The 19,732-nt window shown below is 38.0% G+C and overlaps 1 protein-coding gene and 1 long non-coding RNA gene across 5 annotated transcripts; one reads left to right on the plus strand and one right to left on the minus strand.

Moving 5' to 3' along the window:
- Positions 1–7,973: 7,973 nt before the first annotated feature.
- Positions 7,974–13,085, minus strand: LOC110869562 (probable serine/threonine-protein kinase WNK4). Of its 3 annotated transcripts, none has more exons than XM_022118808.2 (8): positions 12,761–13,085; positions 12,506–12,638; positions 11,611–11,876; positions 11,294–11,517; positions 10,844–11,001; positions 10,105–10,417; positions 9,208–9,498; positions 7,974–8,607 (listed from the first exon to the last, which is right to left on the minus strand). In XM_022118808.2, exons 2-8 carry the CDS (start codon positions 12,593–12,595, stop codon positions 8,165–8,167), a joined length of 1,785 nt encoding a protein of 594 aa, XP_021974500.1. In that variant the 5' UTR covers positions 12,596–12,638; positions 12,761–13,085; the 3' UTR covers positions 7,974–8,164. The 3 variants fall into 3 exon arrangements, with proteins under 3 accessions (XP_021974500.1, XP_021974507.1, XP_021974513.1); XM_022118815.2 differs by having other exon boundaries at positions 7,974–8,598; positions 12,761–13,080; XM_022118821.2 differs by lacking the exon at positions 12,761–13,085 and having other exon boundaries at positions 7,974–8,553; positions 12,506–12,727.
- Positions 13,086–14,044: 959 nt separating this feature from the next.
- LOC110869581 lies at positions 14,045–18,596 on the plus strand. Of its 2 annotated transcripts, XR_002553057.2 has the most exons (3): positions 14,045–14,219; positions 15,104–15,289; positions 18,556–18,596. It is a non-coding gene; the product is annotated as an uncharacterized LOC110869581 (long non-coding RNA). The 2 variants fall into 2 exon arrangements; XR_002553056.2 differs by lacking the exon at positions 18,556–18,596 and having other exon boundaries at positions 15,104–15,413.
- The last annotated feature ends 1,136 nt before the right edge of the window (positions 18,597–19,732 follow it).

Below are 19,732 nucleotides of genomic sequence, written 5' to 3' on the forward strand. Positions count from 1 at the left end.
GTTTTGTATTAATGACTTTAATTACTAGTTTCTTATGTTGAAGGTGATTCTTCCTTATCGTTTGTCCGTGGTGTCTTGGCGTTATTTTACTGTCTATATAAAATAAAAGATTTTCACCATTCATATCTCCACGGTCTATATGGAGGTATGTTGGCTACCTGGTCGGGGGTTAAGGGAACGGTTTGGTAAGGGTCTTGCCCTTGTTCAGCGTTTAGAGGTCCTGCTTGGGACCTGGGTCAAATTTAGTAGGATCTCCTTCAATGCCCATAGGTATTGGATGGCGGGGATCCAAACTCTTTGACCCCTCATAAGTTAACTACTATTAATACTATAACCCGGCTATTTAGGACTGTATCCCTGCTGACTCAGACTACTTAGCCGAGGGTAACGTCACCGCCGAAAGCGGGGCCTACCACAATTTGCATTGATAACTTAATTCATTATCTTTCAATAATCCGACCCTTTAGGATTGTATCCTTGCTGACTCAAACTACTGGGTTGAGGGTAACGTCGCCTTCAAAAGAGGGGCCTACTACAATAACTAAGATAATCTCTTAAACAAGTGCAAAAGTGCGAAAATAATCAAAGGTTATACTAACACACGTGTCGGATCCAAGTGATTCATCTTGTCTATCTGTTTTTATTTTATTTTATTTTTCAGCATTTAGTTAGTTTTTATTTTTCTTAGTTTAAAACATTTTTCTCACTTTTTGATTTGATTAGACGTTGAGGATAAACCGGTATTAAAAGCTCTTGTGTCCTTGGACGACCTCGGTATCTTACCAACACTATACTACGTCCACGATGGGTGCACTTGCCCATATGTGTGTTTAGTGTTAGTAAATATCGTGTTTTATAAATTTAAAACTTGGCTAAAAGTGTAAAAAGGGGCTTAAATATACATCTAAAATATAACACACTTCACGCACATCAGAGATACGGTTCAAGACGCACTACTATGAGTTCATGTCCCCCTTTTCCCTTAACTGTTTTCAGTTTTATACTTCGGGGGTGAAATACATGTTACAATTATTACAGACATTTCTATACGTGGTATGGTTAGCTTAAAGAGGGTTTACTGCTAGATCATGTGAATGGGTAGGGCAATTAAGGCCATCAATCCTCGTTGTAGGACCGAGGGGCATGAGTGATAGATCTATTTGGGTGTAGCGAGCCCCACTCCTAAGTCCGCTGAGTGGACCATGTGGTGACTATGTCTTACAGCCGGAAGCCCGGTAACAAATTTGCTAGGTTTGAGTCTTCCTGCATCACTTCACACATACCATTGGCTTTGCAACCCAATGGTGATCTCTTTTTCCTTTTGCTACATACCAGGGACTTTTATTCATACAGACATACTTTAACGGTTTATACACATGAACTCGCTCAACTTTTGTTGATTTTTTCAAACCACATGTATTTCAGGGAATTTATAAGTGGATCTGGCGGGCGTTGGGAGTTTTTAAGTTGCGTTAAGAATAAAGCTGTCATCCATGGTCTTTGATTTGGTTAATGTGTCTTATTCCTAGACGAGACACGTTATCCAAACCTTGGTGTTATTCAATATCTTTTGACGAGTCCTTACGAACTCATAAGCAATTTGTACAATTTGTAAAACTTGAATTTGAAGTCTACAATTTAATCAATATTGTTATGTTTTAAACGAAATTAATGGATGGCAAATCTATGGTTTATCATGTAGTTGTTTGTTATGGTTGAATGCAATGATAACAAGTAAGTCACACCATAATCACGCTTCGGCAAAAGTCAGGGTGTGACAGCTTGGTATCAGAGCTTCGATCGTAGCGAACTAGGATTCATTCTCGAGTCTAGACTACGATCAATAGGGCTCTCATAAAAACGCTTTTACAAACATGTTTTCATTGCATACACAAAACGCCCAGATCCAGGGGACAAACACTTTTACAAACAAAAGGCACAAACACACACTTCAAAATTTATGTTTGTAATTCAGTCTTAGAGACTGAGGGAGTTCAGTCTTAGAGACTGAGGGAGTACAGTCTTAGAGACTGAGGCAGTTCAGCCTTAGAGGCTGTGGAGGTTCAGTCTTAGAGACTGAGGGGTTCAATCTTAGAGATTGTGGAGGTTCAGTCTTAGAAACTGAGGGGTTCAATCCTAGAGATTGGGGAAGTTCAGTCTTAGAGGCTGGGGAAAAATTTAGTCTTAGAGACTGGGAGGTTTGGTCATAGAGGCCAGGGATTTAGTCTTAGAGACTGGGAGGTTTGGTCTTAGAGACCAGGGATTTAGTCCTAGAGACTGGGGAAGTTGGTCTTAGAGACCAGGGAGTTGGTCTTAGAGACCAGGGAGTTGGTCTTAGAAACCAGGGAGTTAGTCTTAGAGACCAGGGAGTTAGTCTGAGAGACTAGGAAGTTCAGTCTGAGAGGCTGGGTGGGATAGTCTGGGGAAGACTAGGAAGATTACTTGCTTACATTGTTATCACATACATGCTTAATTGCTGATTATTGATAAACGTGCATATGTGGTAATTATTTGCATACGCTAACTGATAGTGATTACTATGGATATACATACTATGACTACCATGTACCGATACACATGTCGCTTTGATTAGAAAGCGGGTTGTCAGACATTAATGACCCTATGGCCGCCGCTACAGATAATGAGACTACACTTGCGCCGGAGATATTTACGTCAGACACTGAGAGTGACCCTGATATGCTGACCAAAGATGAGGATGACTTTCAACAGTCCGCGCTACCAGATTTTGGTGATGATCTACCCCTGCTGAAGGCTTCTCTGACAAGAATCCTCCTGCCACTCTTGTTTCAGTCCATGACCACTTCATCACTGGTCATCTCGATGGTGAATACACCATGGCTCCGATCCTTGACAATACGCCGCATGTGGACCTTTCCTTCCAAAGGGTGGCTACTCGACGAATAGTCGATGACGTTGACATGACTATTGATGGTCCTCCTGACGACATCCTTGGTGATGGAAAGTTAGACGAGAACGTTATTACAAATCTCACATCTGAGACCCCTGTTATCAGGCTATCCTCTGCGCCTAGTATACACTCGATTTCAGACTCCTTTGAGTCTGTGACATTTACAGCCTTATAGATGGCCGGATTGCAACTTTCTACTACTGACACAGACGACGACGTCGTTATGACTGCTGCACTATCACCTGCTCAAGGCACCACACCATTACACGACCCAGAGCCTGCTCTTGAGCAAGCTTCTGCACCTTTTGGGTCAGCTTCATTATACCCCTGCTGATCTTGCACCCTTACTTGATCATGACCCTGTTTCTTTTGGTATACCGGACATTACACCCCTTATATCTGACCCAGTACCTGTGCCAGATGATCTCCTTATCGGTCGAGACGTTTGTTCGTGCACCTTCACCGCTGATATCGCTCCTACGAAGACCGACGTCCATTGCACTGACATGCCTATTGCTACCTTTTAAAACATACCCGCACCCCGGGAAGGTACTCCAGGTCAGCACCCGCATAACGATCCTTCTGCTACAGCAGCATTTTCCCCGACCTCACAGGCCGCACTGTTTGCTACTTTCACCTCTACATCGCTGGAGGAGCCATTTCGATGGTTCTTATCATACACTATGCTAATTTTGGACCCTTACCATCCCTCACACTATGGAGGCTACACACGGGAAGAGTGCTCCTGTAACATCAGCTACAGTTTGAGGATATAAGTCGCAGCGTTTTGGAACTTGAACTGTCACCACGTCCTCCACCCTGTCTATTCCAGTATACTTTGATCCCCCACATTCACTGTCTCCTTTGGCACACTCACCTGCTGCTAATACACCTTCTTGGTTATTAAGGCTTGTTTCTTTACTGTCAAGCAGCAGATCAATTAATTACTTCGATGTATATACAAGCTCGCCTAGGAGTTCACGCATGTTAAACAATTTACCTTTCTTTCCTCCTCCACCCCAGTCACCAGTATGGTTGGTTTCCGGATTATGCGGACTGCATTACATTTGGGAAAAGACACTAATGATAAGCCGGAATTGTGGAGACTTTGGAAGACCGCATCTGATTATGTGATTTGATACACTAATATATTTAATGGACAAGGGTAGGGTGATCCTGTGTCCCTGTTGATGATATATTTTGGAAGACAATGCAATTGTGGTCAGGGAATAACGAGAGCCCAATCATCATTAATCATGTGACAATACTTTATGGCCAAAACCCTATGGAAGTTCAATCACTAAACCTTCGCTAAGCACGTTGTTGATCTATATGTGTGTGCTATAATAATAATGCTACATGCTTGCTTACTATACCCTCATTAAACATAATTCCCAAATTACGTGCTTATGCTATGATTATGTTGCAATGTGCTTACCTTCTTAATGAAAACCTAATCGTAATACGTGCTACCAATATAACAGGAATGTGCTATGATTGAGATACACGTGTTTGTTTGTTATACTCTCATTAAACATGATTCCATTTACTTGCTTGTGCTGTTGCTTGATGTGTTGATATGATGATTTAAATACGTGCAAATACATATGATTTCCAAACAACTATTTACATTCCCGGAACAGACGAGACCTAACTAACCCAAACTTCATCTTAGAAGATGTCTCATAAAGAGATCACTCGATTGACCGAGGAAGAATGGCAAGCGCACGCCTCACGAGTCATAGCTCGGCACGAGGTTCTTCGCTACAAAAGCAGCGAAGGTACCTCAAGGAATGACCGACCTAACGGTAATGTTTAAGTCAACCAAGACACATTACAACATGTTTGGAACATCCCCAATGTGCTTTGCTAATACATACTGTGATGGTAATTGCTTGGGTACAGGTTGTACCTACAAGCAGTTTCTAGACTGCAAACCCCTGAACTACGGTGGCACTGGAGGTGCCATTACTTTTTGTAAAATGGGTTGAGAATGTGGATGCGGTTGTACGAATGAGCGGTTGTACGCTAGAGCAACAAGTCCCATACGTTTCTGGATTGCTACAAGATGAGGCTCTATTATGGTGGAATCTTAGGGTTCGAACAATGCGCGAGACTGCAGCATATGCGTTAACATGGAGTGAGCTGAAGGAAATGATGCGTGGGGAGTATTGTTCTCAGGTGGAGATCCAGAAGCTGGAAGTCGAATTCTGGAAGCTAAAGATGGAAGGTCCAAAAGTGGTGGAGCACGTGCAGAGGCTTCATGATTTGTCGAGAGTCGTTTCGTACCTGGTAGAACCCGAATTGAAGAGAATGGAGCAATCCATTTGGGAATTGGTGCCTCAAGCCTTGAGCTTGATGATAGCATCAACGCCACCAACAACCATGGTTGCATATGTGATGAGTCTGGCACTCACTAAGGAAGCACTTAGATTGGAAAGACTCTCAACCCCCGATGAGAAGAAGGAAACTCCGATAGAGTCATCTGAAAAGAACAAAAGAAAACTCAGTGAGTTCCAAGGAGGTGATCGGGCAAATAACAAGAACAAGGCCAAAAAGGGAAAGGAGTACCAGGGTAAGCTACCTAAGTGCGACGAATGTCAACGTCATCATACCGGGCAATGCAAAAATGAAAAATGTGACAACTGTGGCAAAGTGGGGCACAGCGAGGAGACGTGTTGGCATAAGACGAAACATGGAAAGAAAAGGGAAGGATGTTATAACTATGGTGACATGGGGCACTTTCGGAAAGAATGCCCAAGGGAGATTAATCAAGACCGTGAAGGAGCACCCAACATCAGAGCTCGTGAAGCACGCCAAGACCCAGATGTGGATGCTGGTACGTTCTCTGTCAACCAAAATTTTGCATCTACGCTATTTGATACCAGTACCAACCAGAGCTTCGTATCTCATGAATTTACGGATACACTTGGTATGATGAGGATAAGTTATATAACCTGCACTCGATAGAACTAGTTAATGGGAAGCCTCGACGAGGTAACTGGGGTGGACCAAATGTCGAGCACCCAAGCGGAGATCGTTATCCGCATCCCGATGTCAAGCGACGAAGCAATCGTGATCCATGAAGTAGGATACGCCTCTACAAATTACTAGTGCTTGGAGGCACAAAAATTTCGCGCACAGAAAATGTTGTCTTCTCGGCTCATGTCACAGACAAAGAAGCCGAAGGCTTGTCTGAACCACCACTCCAACGACAAGTCGAACTTCGCATCAATTTGATTCCAGACGTCGCGCCTACAGTTAATGCACCATAGCGACTTACACCTTCGGAGAGGCAAGGATTGTCAGTATAGCTTCAGTAGTTGTTAGAGAAGGAAGATAACAGACCAAGTTTCTCGCTTTGAATAACCCCAGCTCTGCTCGCCAAGGAGAAGGACGATAGCTTTCGTACAAACGTCAAACAACCAGGAGCCAAACGAGCTAACCAACAAGAGTCGATGACTCTTACTGAGGATTAACGAACTATTTATTTGCCTAACTGTGGGGTTCCGACTACTATTTCGCGACCAATCAATGATCGAGTGTCATTAGTTGTGAGTTCGGAAAGAATGTATACCAAGGAAATTGTGGGCCAATAACTTGTTTTAAACTTACACACAAATGGTGTTTCCTACACGATGCACCAAAACAATTTTTCACAGAATACGAAACTTAGAAAACCTAGAAAGCATGTGCTTAACCCTTGGGGACCCAGGTCAAAACTCGTAAGGATTGTCACTTAGGAAGCACACCTGTTAACTCAAGCAAACTCCATTATCCCGACATATATGCTGTTTCAGTTAACCAAACAGAGAGTACTTAAATTTCTTTCACTTAAATCGTCACTCTTGCTTCTAACGATTAGATGTTTGCATCTCTACTCCCCTTAATGGTAGTTGCATCACGTTAATTCTCTTCGTTAAGAGCGAACAACAAATTGCTTCGATACTAAGTCATTTCATCATACTCATTGTTTCATTACTTGAAAACCCATATGTTACGCATGCACTATTTGCTACGCATGCGGCTCTATTTCGAACACTTCATTAAAGTTTGAATATCATGTTGCTAAATCTAATTACTGGTTTGTGATCCGAATGACCTACATTATTGTAATTATTGGCTCTGTTGTTATCAAGTCAACACACTTTCTCAAAACTCCTTTTTATTTCGAGTTACATTCATATTTTATCTTTGCAACCATGCCGAGATTCCTTTGTTAGTGCATACGTTTATTGTCAAGTTACGCTGAAACCAAGTTCAATTGCTTGAACTTATCCACTTCGCATATTCAATTGAAGACGCCATATGATGTATTGGGAACATCATATTCAAATATTTTGGCAAGGGTTCTTTCGTTTCGAGTCGTAGTAGATTTGATTGGTCTACGACTCCACTAAATCGTTTGATTGGTTTCGATACCTTGCGGTGGTACTTTCACAGAATTGAAGCTTGCGCTAATTGGATTACTCACTTCATACACAGATTTAATTGTTTATATATACTAATTAAAAAAATGTTGTTTTGCTAGTTTTCGGCTTCAACAACTTAACTTCAGACCCTCTACAATCTAAATCTCTAAATGCCTTTAAACACCTTGGGGGAGAGGTATTGGGTTCAAGTCCCACAATTTGCCGTTAAAAAAATGTTATTTAGTAAAGGTTTATATATTTCATGAATTTGGGATACAATGGATCTTACATGAATTACAACATAAATGAAAGAGAATAGGATCACGGAGATGACAAACATGTCTAAGTAAGAGCTCAATCTTAACAACATTAGTATTATAATAACAACAATAATCTAAATTAACGTTAATAATAATAGAGTAAAGTGTTCTATGACGACTTGAAATTTCACTGTCTTTTTTTATTAGAAATTACCTGTATTGAATCATAGCGTACTTTTTTTCCTAGAAAAGAACCCGTAAAAAATCCCACAATAAACGTTATATTGACTTGCACTTAACGCAATAAAGATAGTATTAATAAACTACCACTCTTTTTGGGAAAATTAATTTCCCAAATAAAAACAAGCCGAATTAAGAAAAATAATGTTGTAATTACTTGTACATTACCCATTTAATAATTTATACATTACTATGAATTTTATTGTTTTTATACATTGCTAAGGCAGCCCTTTAGAACAAGCCCAAGATACAATAGGGTCCTTATACTTGATGACACCGGCCCGGCCAGGCCCAAACCATGACTTTTAAACATTTTGAGTGGGTCAAACTCTTTTCCCTTTGAGCCTGAGCCGTTGACCAATACCGAGCCTTGACCTGGACCCAACAACAGGTGCCTGGAACCCAACTTCTTCAACGGTTCCAACCGTTTTCGACAGGCGGCGTTTACTCACTTCCTCTACTAAAGATTTATGGAGCAGTTGACTTCTCATGTCAACCAATGATCTGTTTCTTGTTAGCCTAGGTCCAGCCCCTGTGCTAGCTTTAGATGTTGAAGCTTTGTTTAAGTCAACAGTCACATTTGACTGGTTTTCGTGATTCTTGGAGGCTTGACCAAACCTAGTAGAGTTGTGGGTTCGGTTGGTAGGGCTCATAAGATCGTGTTTTTCGTTGTGGTCTTCAGCCGAAACGTAACTCACATTTGAATAGGTTCCTGAAACTACAGATCCTTGAGAACTTGTGTCATCATAAACATGATCTGCAAGAACTTTAGACCATAAAGACGGTTCTGAAATTCCGGTAAAGATTTTGCATTGATGCTAACTTGCAGTTCAACATTTTACTTTCTTCCCTGAGATTTGACCAGTTTTGCGACTTTCGTCCAAAGGTTTGTTTTTCCGCATCCGGATCCAAAAGGTTTGAAATCTTGTCATTTTCATCCGACTTGTTAACTCCATCCATTTTTCACCGTAAAGTCAGGGTATTACTATTACCGTCTTATTAGACATTCTTTACTAAACTAAAAACACTATGAGAAATAAAGTCAATAGAGGTGGATCTTTATTTCTTTTTTGGTTTAATAAAAAAAAAAAAATCTAAAAAGACGGTAATACTAATACCCCTGACTTAATGGAGAAAAAATGGATGCAGTTAACGAGTCAGATGAAAATGGCAAGATTTCAAACTTTTTGGATACAGATGCGGAAAAACAAACCTTTGGACAAAAGTCGCAAAACTGGCCAAACCTCAGGGACGAAAATGGCATTTCACTCTTTTATATGTTTGACCCGTTAAGGGTAAAAAGATAACCAAACTGACTCAATAATAAGCATATGGGTCAATATTTATCGCCTGCTAGCGAGCATACCTTGAAGCCAATCAGCACCGTATGTCGGTACATCTATCTGTCGGGAGCCTGAAAACGATAACTGAGATGATGAGGAAGATGAAAACGAGTGGAGTGAATGGCTGTGATCAGCTTCATCTTGATTAAGATGATTCCAATTGGGTACGAGACCCGAAATTTCCCCTTCAATCATATCAGAGATATCAGATGGATCCCAATCTGTGATCTCGAGCTCCTTAACCATTTCATACGCAACTTCATCAGGTGTATCGTTTAATATATCAAACGGAAAGTATACGTTTCTTACGGAACCTGCTCAAACACAACAACTAGAATCAAATAATCAATGAGAGATGGCATCCCGTGGACATTTAATAGTGATTTCAAAATATAGTTTAAAAAAAAAATATATTCAAACTTGTAATAAAATCTAGAGTTAAATGTCATTTCCGTCTCTAAGGTTTGGCCAGTTTTGCGACTTTCGTCCAAAAGTTTGTTTTTCCGCATGTGGATCCAAAAAGGTTTGAAATCTTGCCATTTTCATCCGGCTCGTTAACTCCATCCACATTTCTTCGTTAAGTCAGGGGTATTTCTGTCTTTTTTGGATCCAAAAGGTTTAAAAGACTGAATTGCCTTTTAAGTTAACAAAAAAGACGGAAATACCCCTAACTTAACGGAGAAAAATGGATGGAGTTAACGAGTCGGATGAAAATGGCAAGATTTCAAACCTTTTTGGATCCACATGCGGAAAAACAAACTTTTCGATGAAAGTCGCAAAACTCAGAGACGAAAATGGCATTTTACTCTAAAATTTATAATAGAACTTGTAAGTTGGTTGCTAAAATCACGAAAAAGGTGTTAAAAAACGTCTGTATTTCGTGCAGACGGTTCAAAAGGATCAAATACAAATGAAATCACCTTCTCTATCAACAATTTGTACCCGAAGAATAATGGTATCATCGTCTGGATTCAACTTTCCTGCAATAGACATGTTGGTTCGCGGTGGATATCCGATCAAATTCAGCCGCTCAATTTCAATATCATCGTTTATAAATGGTTTCTGATGGATATATTCGGCTGTAAGTGCCAGTTCATCTCCGTCCACGGCTAGAAACGGATCAAGCATTAGATCCTTAGCTGATAACCTTTTTGAAGCATTGACCAAACATTTTCCGATAAAGCATTGCGCTTCAAGATCTTTGACTTTATAGAATGCTCGTGGAAGCTTACCCTAAATCATTTCATTAAAAAAAAGTTATAATATTACAAAACAAAACAATCTTTGCAATCATGTCTTGACACACTAATATTGTATTAAGAGTAAACTTCCGTTTTGCTCCCTGTGGTTTGGTCACTTTAACGGTTTTGTCCCAAACCTTTAAAAATAGCCATTTTACTCCCTGATGTTTTGGTTTTGTTGCCAGTTTGCTCCCTGCGGGGAGCAAAATGGAAAAACAAACAATTTGGATGGAGTTAGAGGCGGGGAGCAAACTGGCAAAAAAACCAAAACATTAGGGAGTAAAATGGCTATTTTTAAAGGTTTGAAGCAAAACCGTTAAAGTGACCAAACCACAGGGAGCAAAAGGGAAGTTTACTCTTGTATTAAAAAGGTAAACATTTTGGAGAAAAACATTTTGGGTCGAAAATATGAGCATACCGATGTTACTTTCTTGTAGATTTGTGCTGGATTTGTACATTCACTGTATGGATATTCATGAGTTAGCATTTCTAGTATGCACATGCCAAACGAGTACACATCAACCAATTCGTTGTAGTTCTCTTCATAAAGTTCCGGGGCCATGAACTCTGGTGTGCCTAAAAGAAATAGGACGAGAATAGTGTTAGCACGGGGTACCATTTGAGAAAATATAACCCAATTACCGACCCATTCGTAGGAAAAGGGTTGAAATCGCCACATTATTTTTGTTATCTATAGGTGGCAAAATGGGCAGATTAAGTAACGGGTCAAAACAAATCTTTAGGGTGGATTAAAGCAAGTTGAACTGACCCACCCCACCAACATGTTTTTGTACCTCTTTTTGTGGAATGTCATATTTAATAATAAATATATTAAAAAACATAAACGGGTTCAAAACTTCAAATATACCGATAACAGTATGTGCTCTGCAGGAGCCACGGAGAATAGCAGCGAGCCCAAGATCACCAATCTTTACTTGTCCCAAATGACCATTAACAAAAATGTTGTCACACTTAAGGTCTCTATGGATCACGGGCGGGTCATGACCGTGTAGATAAACCAGGCCCGATAGGATCTGCCGAGCCCAAATCTTTATAGCCCGAATATCCACTTTATCATATTTCTTCCTGTATCTACACAACCACATATAAATGTTCCTCAAATTAGCACTAGAACAAAAATTTGTTAAGAATTAGTGGGAAAAAAAAAAAAAAAAAAATCGTTACTCTTTGAGGGTTCCTGAAGTGAACATTTCGGTAATGAAATTAAAGGTTCTTCGGTCCACATCTATCCATGACGTATAGAATTTTATGATTGAATCGTGATTAAGGGTACCGAGAAGGTGAACCTCTGAGTAGAGACGTTGCAAATCTTCGGGTGATCGAAGCAAGTCGTTAAGTTTTACTTGGCCCCACGCCACTTCCATACCGAGAACTTCATCTATTGCTTTGTACACTGTTTTCATAGCCCCTTTTCCAAGTACTTCCTTAAACTGAATATTATTTATATGTTAAAAAAAAAACAATTATTATGAGAATACAATCTTGGATCCACCATTGATACATACTACATGGAATTACAAGCATAATAACTGATAAAGGTACAAACTTTTTATAGAATTAAGTGAATTCCTTAAATCCAAATTGCATGAAGAAAAACTATAAAATTGGCCAAGAGACATTGATCATAATATCCGTTTAACTTAACTGTCGAGTTCTCCTCTCATCCACAACCAGTGCGACCAAAATCGAAGTAGGATTTACCGAGGTGTTACAATTTTTCCCGCAAATATAGAGTACAATCCCTAAATTATTCAACAATTATCAAGACAAGATTCTTCTTTTTTTTTTTTTTCATACACCCAATAGCCTATTTGAAGAACTATTCTCAAAAGATTGTATCAAATTCCCCTTCTTTATAACATTTCAAGGCCACTAAATTCCATTAAAAAATGAATATTTTAAGAACAAGTGCTTAACTTCAAAGGCTACATTCAAAGACTATAACAAAAGCAAAAAAAAAAAAAAAAAATCAAATCTTTTTCAAGCAAGAATCAATAACCCAATTCAAAAACAAACAATTGAACAAAATACAACAGACCCATCAAAGCAAACATCTTACCCGCCCATATCGACCGGTTGGATCGGTCTCAACATACCGATTTCGACAATCTTGATCACCAAAACCAGACCTTGAATTGGGTTTCAGCATGGCTTCTAGTAGCTTTTCTTGACCCCAGAAGTTGCTTACAAAACTATATAATATAAAGTTTAAAGAAACGTGTATGAATTTAGGGGAATATGGAAAACAGGGGAAAACAGAGAGATAACAGGAGCACCCACTAGCCTAAAAATAAAGATTTTTGAGGGTTTTTACCGTCATGATATTTCACAGAAGACGACACCATACATATGCCAAAAATGAAGATAGTAGTCAATTGTTATCAGTATTGAAGAATCAGCCAAACCCATATCTATAATAACCGTTGACAAGTCTTGATTGTTAAAGCTACTAACTTTGAGTATTAGGAGTTGATTTTGGGGTGATTAAGTTGTGGAAGTTAGGGAATTTGAAGTGTGATTTGACAAGGGAATATTGGGAATGATGTTTGGTGGGTCAAAAGTTTAAACAATGGAGATGAAGATGAGACACAACTCACAAGTGACAATGATAAGGATCTTGGAACTTTAAGGGTATGTGGTTGTGGTATGATGGAACTAGTGCTTGTTGACTATTGAATGGTTAGTGTTTGGAAGGTACATGAATAGCATTAGGTTATGACAATTATGAATTTTGATTAATGTAAAGAAAGTGGTTGGATTGGAATATTCAGTCATATTGCTTTGTAAAGTTATATACTGTTACCAATGTTTTTAGAGTAATGGATGTTGTGACTTGTTTGATATTGAAATTTATAGATAAAAGACACTGAATGATTCAAATTGTCAAATTATGTAAGTAGGTTGTCTAGAAAGCTATGATTGTTGTATACGGATTTCGAATGTTATGATTGTTTTATATGTTGATGACTTGATAAGTTTTCCAAGGCTATTGCGTGCTAAAAATAACTTGAAATCAATAATGGAATTAATGCGACTTTCTTTTTTACTGGCTATAACTAAAGGGTTTAAATCATGTTATTTTATAAAAAATCTCAGATTTTATATATAATATTTCAACAAACTCCTACGGTCGCGGGGGGGGGGGGGGGGGGGGGGGTCAGTGGACCCTTTTTAACCCTTTTGGTTCCAACCCTGCTTGATATGAAGGACTTTTGTCACAATCCGCCTAAATGCATAATTTTTTTCGTGAGTTCCGAAAGATTCCGGAATACTAAAGAAGTGTCTAGGGATGCCCGAAAGTCTCCGGAACAGCCTACAAGTTGCTAGAACGTTTTGGCACCATGAGAAGGTCCTGGATCAGCCTTGAAAGAGCTCTGAAGGATCTAGAAAGGGATGTATAATTCTTCTCAAAGTTTCAGCCAAGAACTTTCTAGAATCACCTTGAAAACACTTGATATTTTGCAAGAACTCTAGAAATCAGCTTATAAATATCCAAGATATTATGTAAGGAATTCTCTAGATAGATAATTCTCTAGAACTAGGAACGACTAGTATAAATATGTAGTGAAGGTCTCATTTGTAGATCACCCAACATTATAGCAAGTTAGCATACTTGTACTTATAAACACACTCTTGTAGTTGTTTATTTGTAAACAACGCTTGCAAGCATCACTTGATTCACACAAAACACTTTCATCGTTGGGCACAAAAGCTTAACTTAGATCAAATCTAAGTCGCTAGACGAGAGTTAGAAGTTACTCCGTGACACTTTGGTAAGATAAAATATTGTCTCCAATTACAAAACTAACATCTTAAAGATTCCTTGTACACCAATAAGCATACATGTTATAATCTAAACATGGTAATTATGATATCACAATAGACTATGCACACAAACGGTACAATGTGGAATCGAAATGAAACAAAATCACGTATTATTCAAGTTACACTTTTTTTCCTTCTCTAAGTTTGTCCCACTAGTTTTTTTATGAGGGATATCATTGGTTAAGAAGTATCATGGGAAGAAAATGCATGTTGCAGATCATAGGGTGGGAGTTGGCTACAAAGTTCATTTTTCCTACAAAGTGTAAGAAGTCATAAAACACCATCATGCCAACCATAAAACACACTCAAGACCCACAAATAACAAAGTGAAGATTACTAAAAAGCCATATTTGTTGGTTTTGTATTGTGTTTTGGATGATAAGGCTTTGATTAACGAATGACTAACGTTATTGTGTTTTATGTTGATTATCATGCTGTGTTTTATATTCATAGTTCTACGATGTTGTGTTTGAAGTTATTATGGACTGTTAGGGTTTGGATATTGTGTTTTAGTGATCTTCACTCTGTTATTTGTGAGTTTTGAGTGTGTTTTATGGCTGAAATTGTAGTGTTTTATGACTTTGTACACTTTGTAGGAAAAATGAACTTTGTAGCCGAACCTCACCCTATGATCATATACAAACAGGTATCTTTGTATAAACTGTAATAATCAACAGTTTAATGACATATGTCCTCAATTAAAAATTGATTTTAGAGTATTTTAGACTTTTTAAACCCTTTTATTATATCTAATTAAAAGAAATAATTAAATTGTCCCCAAATTCATACAAGATTAATTCAAATCATAATCTATTCTTCATCATTGAATCAGCATTATTGTAATCAGCATCATCAGCAGCACCGCAATCAGCATCATCGTCAACACCGTAATGAGCACATCGTCAACATCAGCACGGTAACACCACCGTCAGTACATCTGACGATAACATCCCACACCACCACCGTCAGCACATCTCGTAATCAGCATAACACTGTAATCAACACATTAATCAGCACCGTAATCAACACAATTTCTTGTTTTTTTTTTTTAATTTTGTAAACAACATATACTATTACATAACTAGCACAATTTCATCTTTTTTAATTTTATAAATAACACATGTTGTTACATAGTAGCACAATTTCATGTTTTTTGTTTTAATTTTGTAAGTAGCAAATACTATTATATAACTAGTAGAAAACAAGTTTATTTCCAAATAGGCTCCTAATAACAACACAAAAGTAAAAAATAGCAACACATAAGAATTACACAACAAAATATGAACTTAAGTATAGATTTAAAATCAACACAATACATTTTTGTATACTAGCACAATTGTAAAACACATTTTTGTAACTTTTTTAAAAGTCACATTTATAAATAAAAAAATGTATAGCAATATGGTACTCATATTAAAGATAAAAAATACTTGATTTTATGGTATAATTGTTTTTCAAAAATAATGAAGTACATAAAAGTTATTTTAGTTTAAAAAACTTGGTGGGATTAGTATTTAATGAGAAATGACTAAATGACTAAAATACTCCTAACTCTATAGTATTAGTTATTAATTATAGGGGTTTTATTTGTAATCAATACCAACCCTTGACTTAAACAATCAATGGCCTAATCTGTTCTTACACTTAACACTATTTGTACAGGCTCTTAACTCTGTTGCATTATTTCCTAACTGTGATTTTGTCCTATTAAGCTTTTGTGTTAATGTTTTAACTTTGATAGCATGTTTAAACACATTGTATTATTACCATTTAAACCATCCAACCACATTAAATATTTAAAAAAATCTTAAGAATCACCATAAAAAATGTTATCATTATTCTTCCTTTTTAGTGTTTTAACAAACATAATTTTGAACTTGATGATATTTGGACACTTATATAGAAGCTTTTAACTAAAAAAAATCAGCATATTAATACAGCTATTATTAACAAAACTAAAATTTTATCGATAATGTATGTCTTCATAATGTAATAACATAGCATAAAAGAAATAAGATACTTGAAGAGTTTATTAGTTAAAAAATAAAAACTAAAACTATATATTACAAATTTATTTTTGAAATTAATAAGTAAAACCAGAAATTTAACTATTCATAATTAAGTTAACATGGTTAATGATGTAAATACCATCCATAATTAGATAATAAGTATCCATATATAGTTATATTAAATATCTAAAAATATGTTTTTAATATCATCATTATTTAATAAGAGAGAGATAAGAAACATAACTTTAGGTGATCTAGAATAATAACACGTAACACCCCTGTGATGTTCTGTTTCATTATTGTTACTTTGTGATAAAGTTGTTTGTAGTTGGTTTATGATTGATTGTTTGTTTCATTCCGGTGACTTAGATTTTACTTATTTGGTTCTTTGTTTGAACCTTTTTTTATGTTAACGGGTTTGGTTGCTTTATGACTTGGTGCCAATGAAGATGAGATTGAGGTGTTCATCTGGGACTGTTTTGGTATACGAGATCTGATTTACTTGTTTTTGTTTAAAAGGTCTTTTTTTGTGATGTATGCCCCTTTTATCTCAATGACGATGGTTTGAAGCTCATCTAGGAGTGTGGCGATGATGGTTCTTCAGTTTTGGCATGGCCCTTTTTTGTTGCATCCTTCTAAAGCTTTTGGGCTTTATTTATTGGGAAATTGGCCTGTAATAATCCCACCTAGACTTTATTGGCCATTAATAATCCCACCTTAGAATATTCCCCCCACCAGTCCCACCTTTTACATATTTTTCCTACAATGGTCCCTCATTAAAAAAACTTAATGGAGTTAAGCTTTTTTCCAAATTACAAATAGACTTTTTAGGGCTTTTGATTAGAACGACAATACGAGTCCATTGATGTAAAACTTGCCTCGAAACGGTGCTCCAAACGATGAAAACGACTCTTCAATTCGGGTGTTTAAATTTCCAATTAACCAAAATCAAGTCACTTGGAGCACCATTTCGAAATAAGTTTTACATCAATGGACTCGTATCATCGTTCTGATCAAAAGCACTAAAAACATGTTTGTAATTTGGAAAAAAGCTTAACTCCGTTAAGTTTTTTTAACGGGGGACCATTGTAGGAAAAATAGGTGAAAGGTGGGACTGGTGGGGGGAATATTCTGAGATGGGATTATTAATGGTCGATAAGGTCTAGGTGGGATTATTACATGCCAATTCCCCTTATTTATTTGATGTTATATGTTCGGTTATAGCTGCAAGGACATGCATTGTTATCTACATATTATCAGTTAGCAACATTTGGTTACTATTATAACAACTCTCCTAAAATCTTAAAACATCCCTACACGTCCTAAAATACACCCCGTATACGAAAAACGGCTCCGAAATACCTTTATTTTACAAAAATTAAATAAAAACAAATATATATGGCCGCTGGCAGGGCGCAACACAGACAAGAGAGTCTGTCGCGGGCCGCGACCTCCTTGACACCAGGCCGAGCCTGGAGATGCCACGTGTCCCTGTCGTGGCCAGCCTACACCGTTGATTCACCTTGCCTAGAGCCTACCCTATAGCTCTCGCGGGCCGCGACCCGCTGTTCGATCAGAACTATAAATAGGGGCCACAGGCTTCAACTGAAATTCGTTCATTTCTCGAAAATCCTCTCAACTTTCTGAATAGTAATTATAACTCTCGGGCATAATACCCACTAAATAGCTAATCTTTGCCTCGATGTAAGTATTATAACCCCCGGTTACGTATTAGTTACGCTGCCCGATTGATCTAGTGCTCCGTAACGCATGTCGAGGCTCTGCCTGACTCAGTCGTTGAAGTTCTGTCTCGGGGAGGCTATAGCTAATGTAAATTTGGGTTATTATACTAACGCGTGTGCATTGTTTAAATTAATAGATTATAACCAGGAAGTCACAAGAAAATACCTAAATTAGTAATGTGAGTAATCCTTCTTTTTGTGTAAACCGTTTTGTGAGTAATTCCTCTTTTTGTAAACTGTTTTTCCAAAATCTCAATTGTTTTACATTATAATTAACAGTGATTGAGTATTTGTAATTCTACAATTATCGTCGGTATGTTGGGGTTTTGTATACATAACTTGTTACTACACTGTGAGTAGTAGCATGACCACAAGTCAGGATTGACAGTACAGTGGGTGATAATTAAAGTAGATGTAACAAATGTAATTGCAGGTTGCCCTCAATGCTGTAAAATGATAAACCTGTTTTGATTAAACTGGGATTCACTCACCAGTATTTTTTTAATGACAAAAATGTTTTAAACGCGTTTCAGGTAATAAAATGTGAAAGCCAAAATAGAAGCCAGCTGGAGAGCACTAAAGGCTTGGAAAAGTGGCTATAAAAAGTTACCTAAATAAAGAAGAAGTTTTATTTCAATAAATTAGGGTTTATCCCTATAAACATGTTGTAATGAAAACTTGGGTTTTTCCCATGTATTTATTATTATAAAAAAGTGGTGTATTACTATGATAAACTATTTCCTAACTACGGTCCTGATGTAAATTCCGCTGCCAAATTAAATAAACACCGATACCACCAGCTCTGAGTAGCTCGCGGCCGCCCGCCTCCCGGGGCAAGGGGTCTGGGGTTGCGACAGAAGGTGGTATCAGAGCTATGGCCACTGATTTCAGCCACAGAAGTGTTCTGCTGACATCAAAATTTGTCAATTCTGTTAGGAAATAATCTATGTGATTACGTGCATATCTGTATATTATTGTTTTGTGTTATTTGACAATCTGTCAGTTTACAGTATGAGTGATCAAGGACCCTCTGACGCCTATCGTCACCTATCTAATTCTCCAAGAGATGAAGGAACTTCCTCCCAGCCTACTCCTTCGGGGTATTCAGCTGACACCGAAGAGGGGATATTCATCTTTAAAGCGCAATCCGAAGAACCATTCCCTACAAAAAAGAGAGGATGGTTCAGTCGGGGAGCACATGAGCGTAGTAAAAGAATGAGGAAATTACAGCAACAAAGGGTTTTAGCAACAGCAAATAGGGAGATGAATGCCGAGACCCAAGAAATAATCAATAGGCGATTGGCCAACTTTCATATACTAGCTACCACTGCAGCCGACCCAAACCTAGAACAAATCATCGCACCACATCCATTACCACTGTTTCCAACTCAGCCAATGGAAATAGAGCCTAACCTAGGGAACGAGTTTCCCATACCAGCTTTTAACTCTGATGAGATACCTAGAGTTCCAGCACCCAATCCCCTAGCATATGACCCATGGAATGATGACCATAGGGATTATTGAGAACTCCATCCACAGGAGGAACCCATACCAAACCCTATAGCACCATACCCCAACCTTGACCCTCTAGATCCATATTGGGATGCAGACCAATATGTTCGGGAAATACTAGAAAACCCATACCCATATGGAGAACTCGTACCCCAGTACCCTGACCCAATACCCGCACCACCACCACCCATGAGTACG

Source organism: Helianthus annuus, chromosome 1 (assembly GCF_002127325.2).
Source record: "Helianthus annuus cultivar XRQ/B chromosome 1, HanXRQr2.0-SUNRISE, whole genome shotgun sequence".
In the NCBI taxonomy this organism is placed as follows: domain Eukaryota; kingdom Viridiplantae; phylum Streptophyta; class Magnoliopsida; order Asterales; family Asteraceae; genus Helianthus; species Helianthus annuus.

What these genes read in the sequence shown, in the direction of transcription:
- LOC110869562 (XM_022118808.2), bottom strand. Translation starts at nt 12,595, where the DNA reads ATGCTGAAACCCAATTCAAGGTCTGGTTTTGGTGATCAAGATTGTCGA. An exon ending in ACTTCAGGAACCCTCAAAGA is followed by an intron (nt 11,518 to 11,610) that starts GTAACGATTTTT and finishes GTGGTTGTGTAG; the next exon opens with ATACAGGAAGAAATATGATA. An exon ending in TCTACAAGAAAGTAACATCG is followed by an intron (nt 10,418 to 10,843) that starts GTATGCTCATAT and finishes GAAATGATTTAG; the next exon opens with GGTAAGCTTCCACGAGCATT.